General features: G+C 32.7%; 1 protein-coding gene across 2 annotated transcripts in view; it reads left to right on the top strand.

The window, feature by feature from the left end:
* The window catches only part of LOC143069316 (protein TALPID3-like), a 183,191-nt gene that overhangs the window by 123,934 nt on the left and 35,739 nt on the right, over positions 1 to 23,518 (top strand). Inside the window, exons 18-25 of one of the 2 annotated variants that reach the window (XM_076243883.1) lie at positions 1,734 to 1,976; positions 6,471 to 6,688; positions 8,783 to 8,916; positions 9,364 to 9,587; positions 11,550 to 11,772; positions 13,915 to 14,087; positions 15,564 to 15,736; positions 18,670 to 18,905. In XM_076243883.1, coding sequence (XP_076099998.1) covers positions 1,734 to 1,976; positions 6,471 to 6,688; positions 8,783 to 8,916; positions 9,364 to 9,587; positions 11,550 to 11,772; positions 13,915 to 14,087; positions 15,564 to 15,736; positions 18,670 to 18,905 — 1,624 coding nt within the window. The remainder of the gene's footprint in view (positions 1 to 1,733; positions 1,977 to 6,470; positions 6,689 to 8,782; positions 8,917 to 9,363; positions 9,588 to 11,549; positions 11,773 to 13,914; positions 14,088 to 15,563; positions 15,737 to 18,669; positions 18,906 to 23,518) is intronic. The other variant, XM_076243884.1, reaches the window with a different exon arrangement.

The raw sequence follows: 23,518 nt of genomic DNA, 5'->3' as shown, positions 1-23,518 counted from the left end.
ATAGTCTTTATGGTGAAGTTGAATTCCCTGTCATTTATTTATCATCCACGCCTTATCTTGTCTCAGAAAAAAATTATATCTACATTAACCTAACTTTCAGGTATAGAGATGTGATTTTATTTACTCCGACAAGTGCTTGTCGGACCATATACAAGAACCTGCAGTCATCAGATGTTCAGTACTTCAGTACTTTGATTTTTTCGAGCTTTCCTTTATTTAGTGAAATAAGGATGCATGCTACAGTTTTAACAGATCCTTTAATTGAATATTAATGACGTTTTGATGATCAATCAATGCATTTTATTTTGAATTGTTATGTAACAACAATTGAATTCAATCTGATAGTGATTTTTGTCAAGCCTGCAACTTTTGTTGCAGAAAGCTTGACATAGGGATAGTAATTTGATGGCAGAGTTAACTAACTTCTTTAAAGCTTTATATTTCAGAAGACCTGGATGCTTCATACTTTGTATATAGATGATTTATGTTATTAAGTTTCCATCTTTCATATGTTTCTTGTCATTAACCTAATTTTCTTGGTTCAGTGACTACTTGAAAAAAAAGTTAAGATGTTTTGTAATTTCAATTTCTCTCTTATTATGAATAATAGGATAACTATATATGTTATGTGCTTACCTTGCAAGGTCCTCATACCTGCCAAATAGTTTTCACTTAACCTAGACCTCATCTCAGAGATTTGTGAACAAGGTTAAGTTTTGGTGGTCAAGTCAATATCTCAGATACTATAAGCAATAGGTCTAGTATATTTGGTGTATGGAAGGGTTGTAAGGTGTGCATGTCTAACTGGTAGGTGTCATCTGACGTTGACCTTATTTTCATGGTTCAGTGGTTGTAATTAAAGTTTTGTGTTAAGGTCTTTTATACTGTTTGCAATAGCACAAAATAAAATGGGCACTATGGCTAAAAATGAACATGGGGGTTGGGTTGGCTTATATCTCTGAAACTATAGCATTTAGAGCAAATCTGACAGGGGTAAAACTGTTCATTTTGCCAAGATCTGTCTGCCCTGAAATTTTCAGACAAATCAGGCAACCTGTTATTGGGTTGCTGCCCCTTAATTGGTCATCTTAAGGAAATTTTTCAGTTTTTGGTTCTCATTTTTGATGCGTGCAATACTTGAAATGACTGCATATACACAAAACTTGCATGAAAAATGCTCGATTATGTAAGAGAAAAAAATTGACATTTTATGTGGACAAGTCTTGGTTCTTAACAGCATATTGATAGCAAACATTTATGTAAAATGAAAATAATATTATTGTTCAATTCCATGTTCATAACATTAGACACTTATTAGGGTAGAATTAAGTGTTTTTCCTGATCAGAACATGATAAGTTTTAACAAGGAATATAGATTGTCATGAGTCCATCCCCATTCTGCAGCATGTTTATAATACATACAAGATCCTATGTCTATACTTCACTAGCTACCATTTGACATTGCCTTATCATATTTGGCCTTTTATGGTACTCAGTTGAGTATAGTCCTCACCCCCTTTTTATCCCCTTAAAATCAAGAAAAAAAGTTTAAAAAAAAAAATCTGTTGAAAAACTTTCAGGATTCATGGATTTTGTCAGAATGATACACATGTTGAATTTTAAGGTACTTTTATTGCTTTACCTAATATTTATTTGAAAAGTCATTGACAAATCCTTGAAAGTGTAGCAGATTGATTTGTTTATTATCATGCAATATTTTAACTTCTTTTTAGGTATTACCTAATGTTGATATAGATACAGATTTATCTGAGATGTCAGATAAACATATGAACAAAAAATCTGTGCTTTCATCATCAAGGTCAGAGCAATCAAAATGCAGACCACCATCACCAACCAGATCAGAGAAACAAAAAGATCTGACATATAAAAGATCTGAACACTCGTTAGAAAGATCAAATCATATTCAATCTCTACATTATTCTCCAAAAGATGAATATCAAGATACTACTAATAAGGTAAAACTGATGTTGGATATTGTTTGGTTTCATGTGTGTCATATTTGTTTTTCGTAAGTTGTTTAGTTATTTGTTAAATGGGTGCCTATAATTTCGGCTTACATCCACTGTATTTAAACTCTGGTGGATTGTTGTCTCAGTGGCAAAACACCAGATCTAACTATATTTCTATTTCTATGTGATGTTTTGTATCTTTTGTATGCATACCCTTTAACTCTTATACGGAAGCCCTAGAAAAAGCCCTCATTCCGCGATAGATAATTTTAATATGAACTCACATTAGATAACTCCAGTTTCAACTCCAAATCTTAATCTATTAGTGAGACTCAAATTAGAAGTCCAACTTGAATTCTACCTCAAAAGGTAACTCAAACTCGAAGTTCAACTCAAAACTCAATGCTAACTCGAACTATAATTTTAATTATGACTTGAATTTTAACTTAAAATTGAAAATTAATACAGCATATCGTAATATCAGAGTACCACATAAGACAGCTGTGGGGTTCCATAGAATTATATATCTTGGCTTAAATGTCCTTTATAAAGTATGATAACCCTCATAAAGGGTTTATTAATACTGCTTAATACTGTGAATTATCACAAAGAGCAAACCAATATACCAGTTTACTTAGTAGCAGTGTTAGCTTATTATAATCATACAACTGCTTCATAAATATATTAACATAGTGATACACTTATATTATATATCTAATGCTAATTTTACATTTTGTTTGCAGATGTTTATTAAGTCCAAGGACCAGATTTTTTATTACCTACTTAATAGGCCTATTTTTCATTATTTTTCAACTTAGTAATAAGATAATTCTGGATTTCAGCAAATGATCTGTATTCTGTTTTTCAAGTCACCAACCTTATCACTTTTCATGTCTGAAATGCTAATAACAATTTGTTGACTTCCAAAGACCATTACTCTTTGTAAGGATACTTAAGATCAACCTGGTTTTCAGAAGATTCAGAATTATCCATACAATCAATTCAATGTGCTGAGATTTTCATATGAGTCCAGGCATTACCGAAGAAAAATCTGACTGCCACAAAAAATCTTTTCTAAACATCTTTCAGGATTGTAGCCATTGAACTGCAAAGTTATAAAGATTTCTTTCCTCTATCGTTCACTGAATTTTTCATCAGAAATAATAGGGATTTCAGGTGTAGTGCATTTAGAATGGAGGTAGTCAAATACCTGCACATTAGTTAAAAAAAAACACTATAAAAGATGTTACTGATTGAGTGTGATGTAAAATAATTTAGAATTACTTATATACAGGTAGTTTAATAGATTTTTTATGCCCTACCTACGATAGTAGAGGGGCATTATGTTTTCTGGTCTGTCCGTCCGTACGTCCGTCCGTACGTCCGTCCTTCCGTCCATTCGTTCGTTCTTTCAGGTTAAAGTTTTTGGTCAAGGTAGTTTTTGATGAAGTTGAAGTCCAATCAACTTCAAACTTAGTAAACATGTTCCCTATGATATGATCTTTCTAATTTAATTGCCAAATTAGACTTTTGACCCCAATTTCACGGTCCACTGAACATAGAAAATGATTATGCGAGTGGGGCATTCGTGTACTATGGACACATTCTTGTTTTGTTATATCTTATAAAATTGAGAATGGAAATGGGGAATGTGCCAAAGAGACAACAACCCGACCATAGGAAAAAACAACAGCAGAAGGTCACCAACAGGTCTTCAATGTAGCGAGAAATTCCCACACCCGGAGGCGACCTTCAACTGGCCCCTAAACAAATATATACTAGTTCAGTGATAATGAACGCCATATGCATACTAATTTCCAAATTGTACACAAGAAACTAAAATTAAAATAATACAAGACTAACAAAGGCCAGAGGCTCCTAACTTGGGACAGGCGCAAAAATGTGGCGGGGTTAAACATGTCAACCCTCCCCCTATACCTCTAGCCAATGTAGAAAAGTAAACGCATAACAATACGTACATTAAAATTCAATTCAAGAGAAGTCCGAGTCTGATGTCAGAAGATGTAACCAAAGAAAATAAACAAAATGACAATAATACATAAATAACAACAGACTAATTTTCCACAGTGTCATCTCTATCTGGTCAAGGTATTTAAACTTTTGTAAATTCACCTGTCCAATTGAATAAATGCAAGAGCTATTTTTCTCTGTGAATTTTAAAATTCACTGGGTCAGGAGCCTCTGGACTTTGTTTGTCTTGTATGATTTTTAATTTTAGTTCATTTATATATTTCGGAGTTTGGTATGAGGTTCAGTGATAATTGGACACAATTTTGTTTAGGGGCCAGCTGAAGCACAATTCGGGGTGCTGGATTTTTTCGCTAAATTGAAGACTCATTGGTTGCCATTGTCTGTTTTCTGCTCTTTCTTTGGCAATGTTCCAGCTAGGATTTCAAAAGGGCAGGGTGCCAATCCTGAAAAAGGGCATTTAACACGTGATATGATAATATGAAAAGGGCATGTTTTAATAAAGATATTAATCAAACATTGTGTTTATTCTTTGAAATCACTGGTTATACAAGAACAACATCATTAGCCCATATAGAACTCTATCTTTCTACTTTTTAGGCTGAAAAACTTGTCAAGCAGCTTGTCACAAAAGTTTTTAGATCATTGCTTTGCACAGTTGAGCTTTATATGCAGTATGTTTTGAAAAGTGACCTGCTTCATTCGATTTCTATGGTCTGACACACTTTACCAGTTTCACCTTTCTACCTCTGCTGTGCTTAATGGCAATACAGCACAAAACAGCTGTGCTCAGTAAATGCACAATGTTAGGATATAGCATTGAACAGTGAAAAATTGTATTAAAGATAAAGAATACAGAAAAAGATGACCAAGGCACCCTACCAACACTACTGCTAACACCCTCTTTAACTTTTCCCATAACTCAAAAAACATAAACATATATATATTCTTAAGCAAGAAGTATGTAAATGTTCCGGACCATATGAGTATTTGGACCATACGCGTATGGTCATGACCGTATGCGTATACTCACATGGTCCGACCATACGCGTATGGTCCGACCGTACGCGTATGGTCGGACCATATGAGTATAATACTCGTTTGGTTATTAACGGGCCGGACCATATGAGTATTTGGACCATATAGGTATATGTATTTTTTCAAATTACATTATTTATAAACGTTTCAATAATACAAAAACTTTATCTAAAAAAACAGTGATGGTTTAAAACATGACAATTTTTTTAAATTTTATAATCCAAAAAACTACGTAAAAAAAGTATTGATGCCATAGTTAGTTTTCATCGCTAGTTACATTCGTGCATATAGGTTTGGATGACATTCACTTCCACACGGTATCATAGCTTTTTTGCATTTGCAAGAAATTTGTGCACGATCTTTTTCATTTACACATTTTGTTTGCGAGTGAAAAACAAGCCTTTTTGCAGCTGCGTTCAGTGATACCAAGGTCTTTGGCAATTCTGATGTCTACGGTGTTTTTAAGAAGCTCTAGATCTCAAATATCGTAAAATGACTGCAATACACCATCTTCACAACACAACTTAAATAAACTAATAGTATGCTACTTTCCAGTGACTTCTTATGTAACAGTTCATTAAGAATTTTTTGGAATTTAATTTTTAGTCGACATATTGCCAATTACTCGTAATAACTAATCGGTAATGACCATCGGTATAAAATGTGTTTACTTTAAATTTGACAATTAAGTAAAATTAACTATGTGAAACTTCTTATTTTTATTTAGCTTATCTTTTTATTATAATATAATGATAGAATTACCTATATGATAGCGTATTTTGAATGAACGGTCATACCATATGAAGAGTTTAGAAGTATTAAAAGTAAACTGAAACAGAGTGTTAATTACCCCGACCATACGCGTATGGTCCGACCATACGCGTATGGTCGGACCATATGAGTATATACCCATATGGTCATGACCATACGCGTATGGTCTAAATACTCATATGGTCCGGAACATAAACATATAGAATATTTTTATAAATTGGGTTGTTGTCACTTTGACACATTCCCAATTTCCATTCTCAATTTTACTTGCTCATTCCTGATGACCTAAGCTGACCTATTGTTACTTGTTTCTACATCATTTGCACTCTCCTGGACAGTTTTCTTATAATCAAAATATCAAGTTGAGTTTTACAATGACCAGTTACTGAACAAGTTTGAATCCTGTTCTGTTCAGATATAATACTTTTTGCAGAATTATGATCCTTGGACTTAGAAATTACACACAATATAAAAAAGAAGATGTGGTATGATTGCCAATGAGACGACTCTCCACAAGAGACCAAATGTCACAGAAATTAACAACTATTAGGGTCACTGTACGGCCTACAAGTAATCAGTTTTTTGCATTTTTTTGCATTTTTTCCCGCATTTTATTCCAGAACAATGAATTTATTAAGCTGTAGGTGACTATGTATTGCCATGCAAAAGCTTGTATTTATTTTCTATTGCTATGATTTGTAGGAAGAAGCAGAGTTAACAGAAGTGGTATATGATGATGATTTCTCACCAGAATCTGCACCAGGCATTGAATTACCAGGTTACAATGTACCTTCACCACCAACTCCTAGGCAATCCTTTCCACCTGATATTCCTGGGCAAAACAGAGTAATTGCGGTCTCAGATCAAATAGCAGAAGATATCAAAAGACAAGAAGCATTAGAAAACAAGGCTGTTGAATGGTAATTAAGAAATTCAAGAGATATTGTAAAATATTATTTCGGCAGAAGACACAATAGTTTGAAAGAATCAAAGGAAAAAATCAAGAACGATTATATGTATTTTAGCTGGGCTATCTTGAAGGATCTCTAAAGAAACCCTTGTAATTCATACTTGAATATACATTATTCCTCTTCTGTTCTTTTTTACCCAAGGTAGCAAAATAATTTAATGAAATCATCAAAACTTTCTTCCTGAAAAAAAACAACATATTCCTTGTATCTTGTCCGTCCGTCTGTCTGTCTATTTGTCCCTCCGTCTGTCTGTCAGTCCTGTTCTTGTCATCACATCTCTTCTAAAACCACACAACAGAATTTTATGAATTTCTATAAATGATAAGGAATGCAAATGGACAGGAAATTATGATTCCATATTTTTTTTTAGAGGTTATGCCCTTCAAACAGAGTTTTGGCCTAGATATACAACTGCAACAGTTTGTCATTACAAATCCTCTGAAAACACACAACGGAACTTTGTGAAACTTTGTAGATAATTTAGACATACTATGTAGAAGAAGTGCATATCTTAAAGGTTTTTATCAGTTGACTTTTATAGGAGTTATGAGTTTTTGAACATAGTTATCTAGTGAGAATTTGTTTAGCCAATATAGGAAGTTGGGGCATGTGAGTGTGCTCACAAAGGCTTTTTTATTTCACTTGTGAAGTTATCTGTTTTTATTTAACTAGGAAATTACAGTAATTCATTGCAACCAATGTTATAAGTTTACACATATATATTTAAGGAAAATGATTATCCTAGACTAATAAGAACTGGAAAAAATAACATAAATAATCTTGGCAAATATAAAAAAGAAGATGTGGTATGAGCCAATGAGACAACTATCCACAAAAGACCAAAATGACACAGACATTAACAACTATAGGTCACAGTACGGCCTTCAACAATGAGCAAAGCCCATACCGCATAGTCAGCTATAAAAAGCCCTGATAAGACAATGTAAAACAATTCAAACGAGGAAAACTAACGGCCTTATTTATGTAAAAAAATGAACGAAAAACAAATATGTAACAAATAAACAAATGACAACCACTGAATATACAGGCTCTTGACTTGGGACAGGCACATACATAAATAATGTGGCAGGGTTAAACATGTTAGCGGGATCCCAACCCTCCCCCTAACCTGGGACAGTGGTATAACAGTACAACATAAGAACAAATTATAAAAATCAGTTGAAAAAGGCTTAACTCATCAGATGGACAAAATATAAGTGGATGTGGCCGGGTACTTATAAGTTATCATTATGCCCTACAAAATACAGGAAGTATTTGTGTACAAAAGTGAAAGTATATTTTCTTGCTGCTTTGTTTCTCAAAGTAAATAAGCATCTTTCATATAGAAATTTGAAACACCTGGTTTGACCTGGGGTCAAAATCCTATATGGAAAATTGAACCTGGGTCAGTTTTCAATAATAGGGAAATTGAAAACCTTGTATTTCCTTTACATGGATTTCAAATGAACATTAGGTTAAGAATTATGGATAAATAAAGAAGGGGGAGGTTAATTTTCAATGGTTAAGTATTAAGTAGAAAAAATGGGTTTTTTTTAACATTTCCTACCAAAATAGATATAAGAAGATGTGGTATGAGTGCCAATGAGACAATTCTCCATCCATGTCACAATTATAGGTCAAATACGGTCTTCAACATAGAGCCTTGGCTCACACCAAACAGCAAGGTATAAAGTGCCCCAAAAATTACTAGTGTAAAACCATTCAAACTGGAAAACCAACAGTCTTATCTATAAAATTATAAGTCAACATGTTGGTTTACTGACCTTGAAGAAGTTATTGACCACCAATGATGATTTGTCACCCAATTTTGTTTTGTGCATCATTGGCAGAAAACTAGTAGATACAGAGAGACTCAGCACAAAACTAACCTGCAAAATAGGATCTAAAATAATGACTAAATCAAAATGGATTTGGGTAATACCTTGTCAATATCTAACTTAGTTAATAAAAATAAGCATCTACTGTTGTTAGTAACCTTATTGCTTCGTATTTTTACCAGGTGAGCATGTTTTATATTTTTAGGGTGGAACAAGAATTGATGGCAAAAGTAATATCCAAGATGTCAACAAATAGAACAATTGAACCACCTCATATCAGCCATTTTGTTGAGGAAGTTGAAGAAAGCGTTTGTAGTGATCATGAAAATTCTATGTTTTGTAAGTTAGTCTTGTCCTCATTTCAATGCTTTGGTGTCATCACTACTTTGTAGAAATGAGCTAATAATCTCTTCATAGCTAAAGAACTGTTTAAGTATCTGTCTCTATAAGAATTATGTAGGCCCTGTTTGATTCATGTACCCTCCTCCATAATTATGTGTCTTTATATTTTCTTTTTTGAAGAAGGTATGGTTTGAAATAAAGCTTCATATATTTTTTTTATTTTTTTTACCCTTTGATGCCATGGAAACCTTCCAAACAAGATTTGCCTAAATATGTACAAAAAGTGGGTTTTTATAGCCCGCTAAAAAATTTGCGGTTGTATATTGGTATGACTTTGTCAACGTCTATGTCCACGTTGTCCAAAGACATTTGGTTTCTGGACAATAACTTTAAAATATAAGTAAATATAAAATCTAATCAAATTTATTGAATGATACATTGTAGTAATGGAAGCGCTTGGTCATAATGGACTTCAGTTGTTTATTGATGCTGGTCAACCTGTAGACATGTCCTTGGTAAACTCATTAGTAAAAGAATGTGTACTTGAAAAGGTCTTCAGTATGTTAGGGAAAAAATCTGATGATTTACAAACTGGTATGGCTCATACAGAGATGAGAATATCCACAGGTAGTAGCACAGAACATGGACAAATCAGGGATTTACAAAAGGTACTTTCATATTACAAGCAAACTTATAGTTGTAAATCAATTTCTATGAGTAATTGCATATGACAATTGCAAATGACAACATCTTATAAAATTACCTAAAAAAAGAAAGGTGTATTGCCTTTTTTTTTTTTTTTATCATGTTAGTTAAATACTCTTTATCGCAATGCCTGTAAATTATCACATTGTGATTGGTTTTAAGCCGTCACATGGTGACCCCTGTGGATTTGTAGGGGGTTAGTAAATTTCATAGGAGGTTCATGATGTGACTTCTACTATTAATGCTGACGTCATTTATTAATGTTGTGTTTCATGGTTTATTTTCTACAAAATGCAGCGGCAAAAGTCTTGCAGGCAATAAATTTGTTATATGGTTCACACTGACCCCCTACAGACCACAGAGGGGAAATAAAATCCATAGGGGATTCAGCCTTCAACCTTACTCCCTATGGATTTTATTCATCCTCTATGGATCCGTAGGGTGTCAGTAGCAAACCATATAATATAAGTTATATGGTTCGCTACTGACCCCGTACGGATCCATAGAGAGTTAGTAAAATCCATAGGGGGTGAGGCCGGAGGCCGAATCCCCTATGAATTTTATTCACCCTCTATGGATCCGTAGGGGGTCAGTAGTTAACCGTATAACGAATTTATCGGACGCTGGACTTTTTCGGCTGCGTTTTGTTGAAAAATAAACAATGAAACACAACAACAGCAATAGATGACGTCACCAGTAATGCGTCATGAACCCCCTATGAAACTTACTAACCCCCTACAGTCTCATAGGGGGTCACCACGTGACGGCGTTTAACCAATCACAACGTGATAATTTATCTGTGGTCCGATAACTTATAATAGCTAGTCATTGATAATATGTATTATTTATGTTTGATTTAAATATGCTTCAAAAGATATCACATTACTTTTTTGTCATATGTGTAAGATGAACCTTGGCTAAAAATAGAACATAGGAGTAAAAAGTAGTTTTTTGCTTATATCTCTGAAACCAAAGCATTTAGAGCAAGTCTGACATGAAGTAAAATTGTTTATCAGGATAAGATATATCTGCCCAGAAATTTTCAAACAAACATACAACCTGCTATTGGGTTACTGTCCCATAATTGGTAATTTTTTAGGAAAGTTTGCAGTTTTTGGTTATTATCTTGAATATTATTATAGATAGAGATAAACTGTACACAGCAATAATGTTCACTAAAATAAGATCTACAAATAAGTCAGCATGACCAAAATTGTTAATCTACCCCTTTAGGGGTTATTGCCCTTTATAGTCAATTTTTAGGTGTAATACCACCATTGATTTTCCCCTATTAGTCTTTGTTAAATTTGCACTTTTCAAAAAAATTTGTAGAACTTATCTATGTTTCAAATAAAGAAATATTTGGCATGAGTAAAGTTTTATCCTGTCCAGTACTGTAGAAAAAAATTCACATAACATTTCATTGCATATAAGAAAATAACCATCACTGGAAGTTAACCAAACAATTTTCTCCCCTTATTTTATCTTTGTAAAAGGTTTAGTCACCATGTAACCTCAAGATTACAAAATATTCCACAGAAATCCCTATTTTCGTATACAACAGGATGTGACGTACCATGATTTGGTGGTATTACACCTTTTAACAATTTTTCAAAATTTTTGCCTTGCCACGGTTGACAATGTTTTCTCTGGGTAACAATCTGCTTTATCACCCTCTCAGCTATGTGCTATTTGTATTTATTTTTAATTATGATTAAACTTATTTTACATGATTTCCAAAGCATCAGTAAATACAGGTGAGCGACACAAGCTCTTGAGAGCCTCTAGTTAAGAAATTTTATCTTATGTCATCTTTTTATTTCATGTTTATTTTAGATTCTTTTTTATCACTTCTGTAGCCTTGAATATCTTTTTTCTAGTTTCTATAACAATATAATAAATACAAAGGAAAATTATAATTGCAGGATGAATTTGATAACAGACATGTTATAACTCCCAAGCCGACACCGAAATCCAGTCCTATTATGTCACCTGTACAAACGAAATTGCCACCTTTAACACCACCAAACTCACCTCCTATTGGGAAAGAAATTTATGATATTCAAAAGTTTGAAGTGATTAAACCAGAATATGAGTCAGAATTATCAGAATCTATTGATATAAGTGAAGAAATGAGACAGTTGCAAGGTATTTTAAAGCTCTTAAGCTCACCTGGCCTGAGAGTTATTGCCTTTGATGATGATTTTTACAATATTTTGTGTTTTGCCTTATTTTTATATGACCACAAAAATTAAAAAAAAAAATTGGTTGTATATTGGTACCACATCGTCATCGTTGGCGTGGTCGTCATCAGGGTCGTCCTAAGGCAGATGGTTTCTGGAAAATAACTTAAGTATAAGGCAATAGAAATCTATAAAATTTTAACACAAGGTTTATAACCACTAAATGAAGGTTGGGATTGATTTTGGAGGTTATGGTCCTAACAGTTGAGGAATAATGGGCCAAAAAGGCATTTTTTCAAGTTTTCAGACAATAACTTGTGTTTAAGTTTATTGATCTCTCTGAAATTATACTGCAAGTTTCCATACCTCAAAGGTATGGTAAGGAGTGGCTTTGGTGGGTTATGGCTCAAACCATTTAGGAATAAGAGGCTAAAAAGGGTGGAAACAAGGGTTTCTTGGTTAATGGACAATTATTGCGAAACCAATGAAAGTTCTCAGTGTAGTTTATTCACTGGAACCTTTAAATTTCTTTTAAGAGAAATCTATCACTCATTGATTGATCTACCTGAGTAAAAAAATGTGTTTAAGGTATGCTGATGTATTAATTTTCTATTATAAGGCTGTTGCATTAAAAGATGTATTTAAATGGGTAGTTTTGGTTGCATCTCCAATGGAATTTTGAATTGAAATTATAACCATAACTTGAAGGAAAGAAATATTTTTTTGGAAAAAGGGTGGGGAAGGTGGGGGCAATTTGTGTATTAGACAAAAGTAAAAAATGAGCATATTACCAATTCTGAGTTCTTTGACTACAGTTGTTCTGTATCTGAAACCTAGTATGTGTCAACTATTTAATTAAAATCCAAATTTAAACCTGTATCTATCGTGAAAATTGTGTCCATTTTTGCCCCAATGGTTCAGGGTTGGACCTCTGCAGTCGTATCCAGCTGCTCATGGCAAAGCAATTTATTTAAAGGGGCACTAGCTATGAGATATATAAAAAATATGTATGATTTTTTTTTTCAATCATTAATGAAAGTGAAATAGTGAAAAAATATTTCGCTTTAAACCGCCAAGTATGGTTCAATATTGACAGATTAAGCTAAGAAATATTGATGATGAATAATTCTTTCTGAAAATTGGTGTCTGGGTTTATATAAGTCAGCTATACTGTCTGATGTGTTTTCAGATTCATCAATCAACAACTTCCTGGATACAGAATACTTACATCATTTTACACATGGTAGCCAAGCCCAAGTAGAAATTTTTCTTGGCATCTTTCTCTTGAACTAAAAAATCAAGGATTTCTGAAAATTGGTTTCAGTGTTTATATAAGTCAGCTATACTGTCTGATGTGTTTTCATATTCAACATTCAACATCTTCCTCTTTACCAAACACTTGTATCATTTTACACAGGATAGCCAAGTTGAAAATTTTCTTCACATCTTTCTCAGAAACTACAATACAAGGATTTCTGAAAATTGGTTTCAGGGTTTATATAAGTCAGCTATACTGTCTGATGAGTTTTCAGATTCAACATTCAACATCTTCCTGTTTACCAAAATATTTGGGCAGGGCCGCTGGGGTATCATTGATGAGCAGTAGCTCACACTTTCACTTGTTCAACCTCATTGAATCTGTATAAGGGTTAACTTCAATTTAAGCCCTTAGCTAGAGATGGATAACGCATGCAGTGTGCATGTACCATATTTTAAAGGAAAAGAATGTCAACATTGAAATTGATTTATTGTGATTATAACCCTGTCCCATGTTATGCAATTATAAAAACATCTCAATAGTTTCTGACTTTACAGCATTTTTGACTTTTTTAATTTGGATAAATGTTTTACATGGTAGTAAATCAAATATGAGAATTTGAGGCAAATTTTGTAAATCAAATATGAGAATTTTTTTACTAATGATTAGTAAAGAAGGCGAGACATTTCAGCGTGTATAAAAAGTTAACCGTAAAATATCAATTTTAGACCTAGTTTATGAATTACTGTAATTTATGTACCTGGACTATATTACTTAGAATTTTACAATGCTGGTGCTACCTGCCTGGATAATTTGAATAACTATATTTATTTATTGATTGATTTAAAGGGAAATTATCAATACCAGAAGAAAAAGTGATGACTCAAGAGATACATACAGTAATCACCCCAGTTACAACTCCAGTTCCAGAGGAGGATACATTCAAAGAACAGAGATCAGTGAGTCCCCAACCATTAACACCAAGCAATGAAAGAAAGGAAATTGTAATACCAACTATACAGGTAATGATAAAAAAAAAATTGAAAGTTTACAAGTCCTGTAGATTTCTGCAAAAAAAAATAATTCTGCAACACTTCTACTGCTTTATAAAAAATGACTACTGCAACTCAGAAATTGGTGGCAATATTTAGATTCCCTTGTAATTCCTTTCAACCACAACATATGTTTGTCACCTTTTTTCTGAAACAATCACTGGCGTCAACGTGATGATCGTAACTGCAATTACAATCATCCCAGTATGTCGGACACAAATATAGGGATGTGTCCGCCATATTGGGATGATCGTCACTGCAGTAACAACCATCACGCTGACAACAGTGAACAATAGCAGAACAAATGTTACAGCTTGACAGAGATGAGTTGTAAATTTTGACTACTTTTCAGATTTGTCAGACACGTACTTCCAGCTTAAACTGTAAATACTTGAATAACTTGAATGATCAAACTTTAAAATCCTTGTCAGTTGCAAATTTCTCCATATTACCTTATATAGAATTTATAATTTGTTGAGCCTGTACCCACAAAATCCAGGAAAATCTGTATCCAAAGAATAATAATGAATCCACAGTAAATGATATTTGGTATGCAGTTATATAAGCATTGGCATATCTCATTACCATGGAGATTATTTCAGTCATGGTCTATTGACTTTGAAGCTTTTGCTTAGTTTTCATATACAAAATGTATTAGTTTGTGGTTAGGTCATTTCATTGAGAACCACTTGTGGTAGGTCTATTATTTTTGGTATGCAGTTGTATAAGCATTAGCACATCTTATTTCAATTTGAGAAAATGTGTGCTTTACCTCAAAGTCATGGCCTTTTGACTTTAAAACTTTTGCTTAGTTTACATGTAGTTTGTGATTAGGTCAGTTTAAGCTGAACCACTAATGATAAGTCATTGATATTAGGGATGCAAATGTATTGTTTGCAATTTTCATTTCCATCACATGGAGATTATATAACCCTACCCCCTCATTATGGTTCATAGTTTACAAGTTAATGTCTGTGTTTAGGTTTGTTTAAAGGTGAAAAGTTAATGGTATTTGGTATGCAGTTGTTTTAGCATAATGGCACATCTGATTTCCATGGAGTTATTTTAGCAGTGTACCTTCAGTCATGGTTCATTGACTTTGCTATTTTAATTTTTACATTTGTATTATCAAATAACAAATAGGTAAGACATATCTCTGTGTTAACAGTTACATGTTTTACAAAGCAGAAACAAGGTAAATGAACAAACAATCACAAATTTGTATGTATACATGATGTAAAATAATTAATGAAGGACTTGTCTTTTGTTCATTTGTTGTATTCACTTTGTCTGTCTCCCTTTAGTGAAGTAACTCAAATGGTTCACTTAATTACTTTTAAATAGGAGGTGGCATAAGGCAATGTTGAGAAATCATTACTTGTATCTGATACACAATTTTATATTCCTGTTATGTTCACAAAATTTCAAATTGAATATATTTTTCAGGCTCAAGGGACAGAAGTTTCAGATGAAAGCACACAAATGCCAGAGACTGCAGCGGTAATAAAAGAATCAGCTGTTGAAACAGTATTACCTGAACCATGGGGTGATCCTTATTTACCGATACCAGAAGAAAATCCTGATTTTGAGATAGAATTTTTGGATCATCCAGTACCAATGTGAGATATAAGTATTGCATATCAGAGTTAGTAGTCAAACCCTCAACATTTAGGTTTCAATAAAAGTAAAAGATACTTCATAAATATGATGCATTTGTAGCTCTCTTTATGGATTAATATCATCGGAAAAGCTTGATAAAAACCCTGTGAAATATGTTATCCAATTGTCTGAAATATTGTGAACCTCAATCCATCAATTGGAAATACAACTTCAAAATACTGATGGATTCTGCCAGGCAATGGGCTAAACGTGAGAAAGAAGATGTAGATACTCTTTCTGAATGGATAAAGGCTGTTAGGTGGTTGATACAAATCAGAATTAAGAAACTGAATGTGTCTATCAATACCATCAATCTTTAAAGACCAAAATGTTGCAAAACACTTGTCCTACCTCCATGGCAAATATATTGTTGTCCCTGCAGATAAAGCCCCAAACAACATCGTTTTTGTGTGTAAATATCATTACATAAACTGTTTGATCAACGAATTAGGTATTGACAATTCACTTGCTAACTCAACATATACCGGTACCCTCACGACACTGACTAAAGAGGGAATCCTGAATAAACATAGGTCTGTTCTATGTTCCTTTGGAATTTCAACCAAAGTTAAAAAACTGGATCTTCTACTACTGTATTGGATAACTTAACTACATAAGTGTCCTTACAAACAAAGGTATATTGCTGGGTCTACCAATGCTACACCAAAGCATTTTTAGCTCACCTGACTTGAAAGGTCAAGTGAGCTTTTCTCATCACTTGGCGTCTGTTGTCATCATTGTTAACTTTTACAAAAATATTCTCGTCTGAAACTACTGGGCCAAATTGAACCAAACTAAAGCAAAATCATCATTTGGGTATCTAGTTTAAGATTTGTGTTCGGTGACCAGGCAAAACAACAAAGATGGCTGCCATGGCTAAACATAGAACATAGGGGTAAAATGTAGATTTTGGCTTATATCTCTGAAGCCAAAGCATTTAGAGCAAATCTGACATGGGGTTGAATTGATCATCTAGTCAGATTTATCAACCCTGAAATTTTCAGATGAATTGAACAACCCGTTGTTGGGTTGCTGCACCTGAATTGGTAATTTTAAGGAACGTTGGCTGTTTTTGGTTAATACCTTAAATATTATTATAGATAGAGATAAACTGTAAACAGCCATAATGTTCCGCAAAGTAAGATCTACAAATAAGTCAACATGGCCAAAATGGTCAGTTGACCTTTAAGGAGTTATTACTCTTTATAGTCAATTTTTAACAATTTTTCATAAATTTTTGTTATCTTTTACAAAAAACTTCTCCTCTGAAACTATTATGACAAATTAAACCAAACTTTTCCACATTCATCATTAGGGTATCTAGTTTAAAAAATGTGTCTGATGACCGCAACTGCGAACTAAGATAGCCAACCTGGCTAAAAATAGTACAAGATAGGGTGAAATGCAATTTTTGACTCATATCTCTGAAACCAAAGCATTTAGACCAAATCTTACAGAATACAATTGTTCATTAGGTCAACATCTATCTGCTCTGAAATTTTTAGATGAATCAAGCAATCTGTTTTTGAGTTGCTATAACTGAATTGGTAATTTTAAGAAAATTTTGCAGCTTTTGGCTATTATCTTGAATATCATCATAGATAAGAGATAAACTGTAAACAGCAATAATGAACAGCAAAGTAAGACTTGCAAATAATTCAACATGATCAAAATGGTCAATTGACCCCTTAAGAAGTTATTGCCCTTTATAGTCAATTTTTAACAATTTTCATAAATTTTGAAAATTATTGTAAATTTACAAAATATTTCCACTTTTGCTACTTGGCCGAGATCATTATTGATAGAGATAATTGTAAGCAGCAAGAATGTTCAGTAAAGTAAGATTTACAAACACATCACCATCACCAAAACACAATTTTGTCATGAATCCATTTGTGTCCTTTGTTTGATATGCACATAAACCAAGGTGAGCGACAAAGAGTCTCTTGTCTAAATTATTGACATCTTTTTTTATCACCAATCAAAGCCGGGCTTCAAAGTTATTGTGAAACTGCCTATTCTTGAGTTGGCGTGAATCAGATGTTGATACTAAAAAAAATCCAAAGGTCTTTTCTAGTGCATACCGAACAAAACTATTCATTCGATTTGTAATAACATGAGCAACACGATGGGTGCAACATGTGGAGCATGATCTGCTTACCCTTCCAGAGCACCTGAGATCACCCCAAGTTGGTATCTTTTACCCCTCCTTTACAAGGATTTCTGAAATTTTTTTTCAGGGTTTATACAGGTCAGCTATACCGTGTGATGTGTTTTCAGATTCATCACTGAACAACTTCCTATTTACTGTCAATATTATCTTGAGTATAATAATAGATAAAGATAAACTGTAAACAGCAAAAATGTTCAGCAAAGTAAGCTCTTCAAATAAGTCAACATGATCAAAATTGTCAATTCAGTAAATTTTGCACAATTTTTCTAAATTTTTGATTTTTTTACAATAAATGTTCGCCAATGAATCTACTGGGAACAAATAAAGATAAACAAAGCCACTATAAAAATCTTTGGGAAAATTGTAAAAAAAAACATCAATTTCAATGCTCACAACTTGAAAACTTAAATAATGATAAGGGGTCTTCAGTAAATATTGTAAGACTACAATGGAATGACCTGCTTTAGATTTACCTACTGGTCTGAATTAAACTAAACTTGGCCTCAATCATTTTTAGGGTATCTAATACTAATATGATTTTACAGGTTTTCCTAAAATCACAGTAGATACAGGTGAGCAACACTGGCTCTTGAGAGCCTCTAGTTAAGAAAAATAGTGTGAATCTTTGGGCATTTGAGTCTTTTCTTGGATGGCATTGATGTATTGTCTTTGATATAATGCCTAATTATTGATTAGTACTGTCCATTTTTTTATTTGCAGTACATTGTGTGCAGCTCCCGCAGATGACATGGTGGCTACACAGTCCCTTATTTCTTTACCTAGATCTGGTTCTCCTAAAACTATAACTCCTGATGGACAATCTAGTCCAGTTTCATCTGATAATAGTACTACTCTGCAGTCGAGTGTATCTGACACTTTTAACCAGAGTGTGTCAATGGGTCAGTGGTTACTCAGTAAAAGTGAAGGTGAAGTGGCAGATTATATATTGAATGATGGTAAGTATAATTTTTATTGACTTAGTGTCAGAGGCGGATTTAGAGGGTTTTTCTGGGGGCCCCCTTTTCTGGGGGAAAAAATTGATTATTTTATAGGAAATCACTAAAGCATTACTGGAGCGGGCCCCCTCTTAGGCAGTCAGTGGTACCCCACTTATGCAAAATGTTTGATCCGCCACCGAGTGTTTTTCCCATCAAGGTCATTTCAGTGAGTATCTTTAATTACTGTGGATTCATTTATTTTCGTGGGTACCAATTTTCGTGGATTATGAGAAACTTGCATGTTCATGGATATTTTATTTAGTGGTTTTGCCCAATTCTGCATATAAGTCGATAAGAATTTTTTTATTCATTGAACATTTAATTTGGTGGTTCACCTGTAAACAAAGAAAATTGGTATCCAACAAATAATAATGAATTTACAGTACATATATTTAGGCTGCATTTCTTTCTAACCAAAATTTTGTAAACGTTGTGTGGCGTTTGTTGTTGTTTTCTAAACGCTATGAAAGTAGAAACAAATACAACGTTTTAATAAGTCTTTACTGACCCTGTTTGAACTTTCAATAATGCATGCACATGTTGTTGGTAAACAGACTTTTTACAAAAGTAGAAAAAATACATTGTTTAATCAGGCTGAAGTTTGTACTAACAAATGACGAACGACAAACTGTAGGCGCATCTTTAGCGATTGCATAGTTTGTCAAAGTTTATGTAAACTTTGCAAACGTATGTTAGAAACAAATGATCAAAACATTAGCGCGCTTAGTCGTTTGCATCATTTGTGTTAGAAAGAAATGCACCCAAAATGTGACAATTAACAATCCATATTAAACATGAATTGCATATTGTGTGCATTACTGGCACAAACATGTTCAAATTAAGCCCTTGCTGGCATGTCAGTTTCCTCATATGCAATTGTATTCTATTTGTATATGTAAAGGAATTCATAAATTAAAGTAACATCAGATTTTCAAACATTTGTTTTTATGTTATTTTGTCATTATTTTATATAGAATATAATGAAACAGTTTGAAATATGAGTAAATTGCTCTTTAAATAAAATAAGGTCATGTGGTATGATTGGTAGTGGGGCAATTGAAACCAAACTTGGTCACAATCATCTTTGTCATATCTTGTTTAAAAATTGCCAAATAACATGGAAAACATGGCTTAAAATACTCAAGATAGAGGAAATATGATTGAAGAAGATATGTTCACAATGATAAGATCTACATTTTGTCTGAACACATCAAAACTTTATGACTAGAAGTTATTGCCTAAAAGGATGAATTTTACCAATTTTATATATTCCTGGCTTTTATTTTGAAAACTATAACACATAAAGAAAAACCTTGAATAACAAAATTCACTCTAAAAATAGTTAAAACTTAGCCTCAATCTTTAAACAACTTTTTATACGACCGCAAAATTTTTGCAGTCGTATATTGGTATGACCTTGGCGTCGGCGGCGTCGTCCGAAGACACATTGGTTTTCGCACTATAACTTAAGTTTAAGTGAATAGAAATCTATGAAATTTAAACACAAGGTTTATGACCATAAAAGGAAGGTTGGGATTGATTTAAAGAGTTTTGGTCCCAACAGTTTAGGAAAAAGGGGCCAAAAAGGGGCTCAAATAAGCATTTTTCTTGGTTTTTCGCACAATAACTTTAGTATAAGTAAATAGAAATCTATGAAATTTAAACACAAGGTTTATGACCTTAAAAGGAAGGTTGGGATTGATTTTGGGAGTTTTGGTCCCAACAGTTTAGGAATTAGGGTCTCAAAGGGTCCAAAATTAAACTTTGTTTGATTTCATCAAAAATTGAATAATTGGGGTTCTTTAATATGCCAAATCTAACCCTGTATGTAGATTCTTAATTTTTGGTCCTGTTTTCAAATTGGTCTACATTAAGGTCCAAAGGGTCCAAAATTAAACTTAGTTTGATTTAAACAAACATTGAATTCTTGGGGTTCTTTGATATGCTGAATTTAAACATGTACTTAGATTTTTAATTATGGGCCCAGTTTTCAAGTTGGTCCAAATCGGGGTCCAAAATTAAACTTTGTCTGATTTCAACAAAAATTGAATCCTTGGGGTTCTTTGATATGCTGAATCTAAACATGTATTAAGATTTTTGCTTATAGGCCCAGTTTTCAAGTTGGTCCAAATCGGGTACCAAAATTAAACTTTGTTTGATTTCAACAAAAATTGAATATATGGGGTTCTTTGATATATGCTGAATCTAACCTTGTATTTAGATTTTTGATATTTGGGCCGGGTTATCAAATTGGTCCACATTGAGTTCTAATAATAAACTCATCATAGATACCAGGACTAAATTTAGTATATACGCCAGAGTTGGGGTAATTGTAATTGTAATCGTTAATCAGCTGTAATTGATTACAATTTTTCAAGTAATCAGTGTAATCATTAATCAGCCAAAAATCTGATTACATGTAATTTAATTTAATCAATTTCTTTTAAAAAAAAACTGTAATTATGATTACTTTTTGATTACATTCTGATTACAATGGGGAAAAAAATCTAAAATTGTGTTTTTGGTCATTAAATGAACCTCTTTGTTATTCATATTTGATAAATTTTTAACATACTAAAATGGTTTAGTTACTTTAAGCATGTCTACCTCAGTAAAAAATAAACTGTTACAGTATTGAAAAGTCATCATTAGCCTAAGCAGAGACATATAATACAATTATATACCTTTTATCTTGGTAAAAGATATTGTACATGCATGTATATTCATCGTTTTATAATGATCTTCATATTAATATTTGATAATAACTGTTATATATTCAAGTAATACTTTTCTTTAACCCTGAATTTTAATCTTTTGTTAATTTTTGTGATTTTTGTCAACTTTGAATTGACAGGAAGGAGACTAATTAAGGTTTGTTTTTATTGCAATTACCAATTGAGTATAGCTGTAGGAAAATATATATGATAAAAGATAAATCAGACATGAAAATTTATCTAATTAGCACAAACTAAATTAAAAGTTGGACAAATATGTTGTTTAGAATTTTAAAAAATTGGACTGGACATGTAAAATGCAATGATTTTTAGTACTTGCATATTGTTTACAATTTGGTTAAACATTTCTATTAAAACATAGTTTTAACCAGTAACTTTATTTCATCCATATTTAAACTTCCATAAACTGCAACTTGGAATACATATAAATTATGAAAGAGGTCAGAAGACAAACAAAAAACTCTTATGATAGATCTTTATTAAATTTATATAATTCAAAATAATTATATAAATATTCAAAATAATTCAGGATCATTGGTGATAAAGTGTAATGTATATATATATATGTAGTTAAATTTGGTGTTTATTTAAATAGATGAAGTTAAATTTGAAGTTATCATTTTATAATTGAACCAAATAAAATACTTTCTCAAAAATGCTATAGTTATATTGAACGTTTATTCATTCACATCATTCAAAATGTTTTGTTTTTAAATTCATTGTAATCAGAAGTAATCATGATTACTTTGCCAATGTAATCATTAATTTAATCAGATACTTTCAGAAATGATGTAATCATTAATTTAATTTAATCGTACAAATGACAAAGTAATTGTAATTTAATCAATTACATTGAAAGTAATCGGACCCATCTCTGCCCCAGACGCGCGTTTCGTCTACAAAAGACTCATCAGTGACGCTCGAATCCAAAAAAGTTAAAAAGGCCAAATAAATTACGAAGTTGAAGAGCATTGAGAACTAAAATTCCTAAAAGTTTTGCCAAATACAGCTAAGGTAATCTATGCCTGAGGTAGAAAAGCCTTAGTATTTCAAAAAATTCTAAAATTTGTAAACAGTAAATTTATAAATATAACCATATCAATGACAATTCATGTCAGCACAAAAAGTGCTGACTACTGGGCTTGTGATACCCTCGGGGAAATAAATCTCCACCAGCAGTGGCATCGACCCAGTGGTTGTCATAGATACCAGGACTAAATTTAGTATATACTCCAGACGCGCATTTTGTCTACAAAAGACTCATCAGTGACGCTCGAATCCAAAGGGTCCAAAATTAAACTTTATTTCATTTCATCAAAAATTGAATTCTTGGGGTTCTTTGATATGCTGAATCTAACCATGTATTTATATTTTGGATATTGGACCATAATAGGTAAACTTAAATTTTACATTGAGGTTCTGAAAAAAGAAATTACCAATTCACCAACATTCCAACTGACTCCATTTTCAGAAATCCACATCTGTAACAAACATAAACTTTTAGCTACCGCTTTACAAGCAGAACCAAATACAATGAAAGTCCCTACTATGTATTGGCTTCCGAAGCTACACAAAACACCTTACAATTATAGATTTATTTCGTCTTCAAGCCATTGTTCCACTTCTAAATTGTCTATTCTTCTTACCAGTACACTTTGGTACAATCAAAAACCTGATAATAAATTGTTCAAATAAGGCCTTTCGAAAATAGAGGAATTAATTACTTTTGGAGTGTCAAGAACTCGTTGGAAGTACTTGATAAATTGCATGCCTATATTGGTGATTTTGAATCTGTTCAAAGTTTTGATTTTTCGACCCTGTATACCACATTGCCTC

Source organism: Mytilus galloprovincialis, chromosome 3 (genome assembly GCF_965363235.1).
Source record: "Mytilus galloprovincialis chromosome 3, xbMytGall1.hap1.1, whole genome shotgun sequence".
Taxonomy (NCBI): Eukaryota; Metazoa; Mollusca; class Bivalvia; order Mytilida; family Mytilidae; genus Mytilus; species Mytilus galloprovincialis.
The sequence above is the reverse complement of the archived record's forward strand: the minus strand, read 5'-3'. Positions and strand labels throughout refer to the sequence as shown.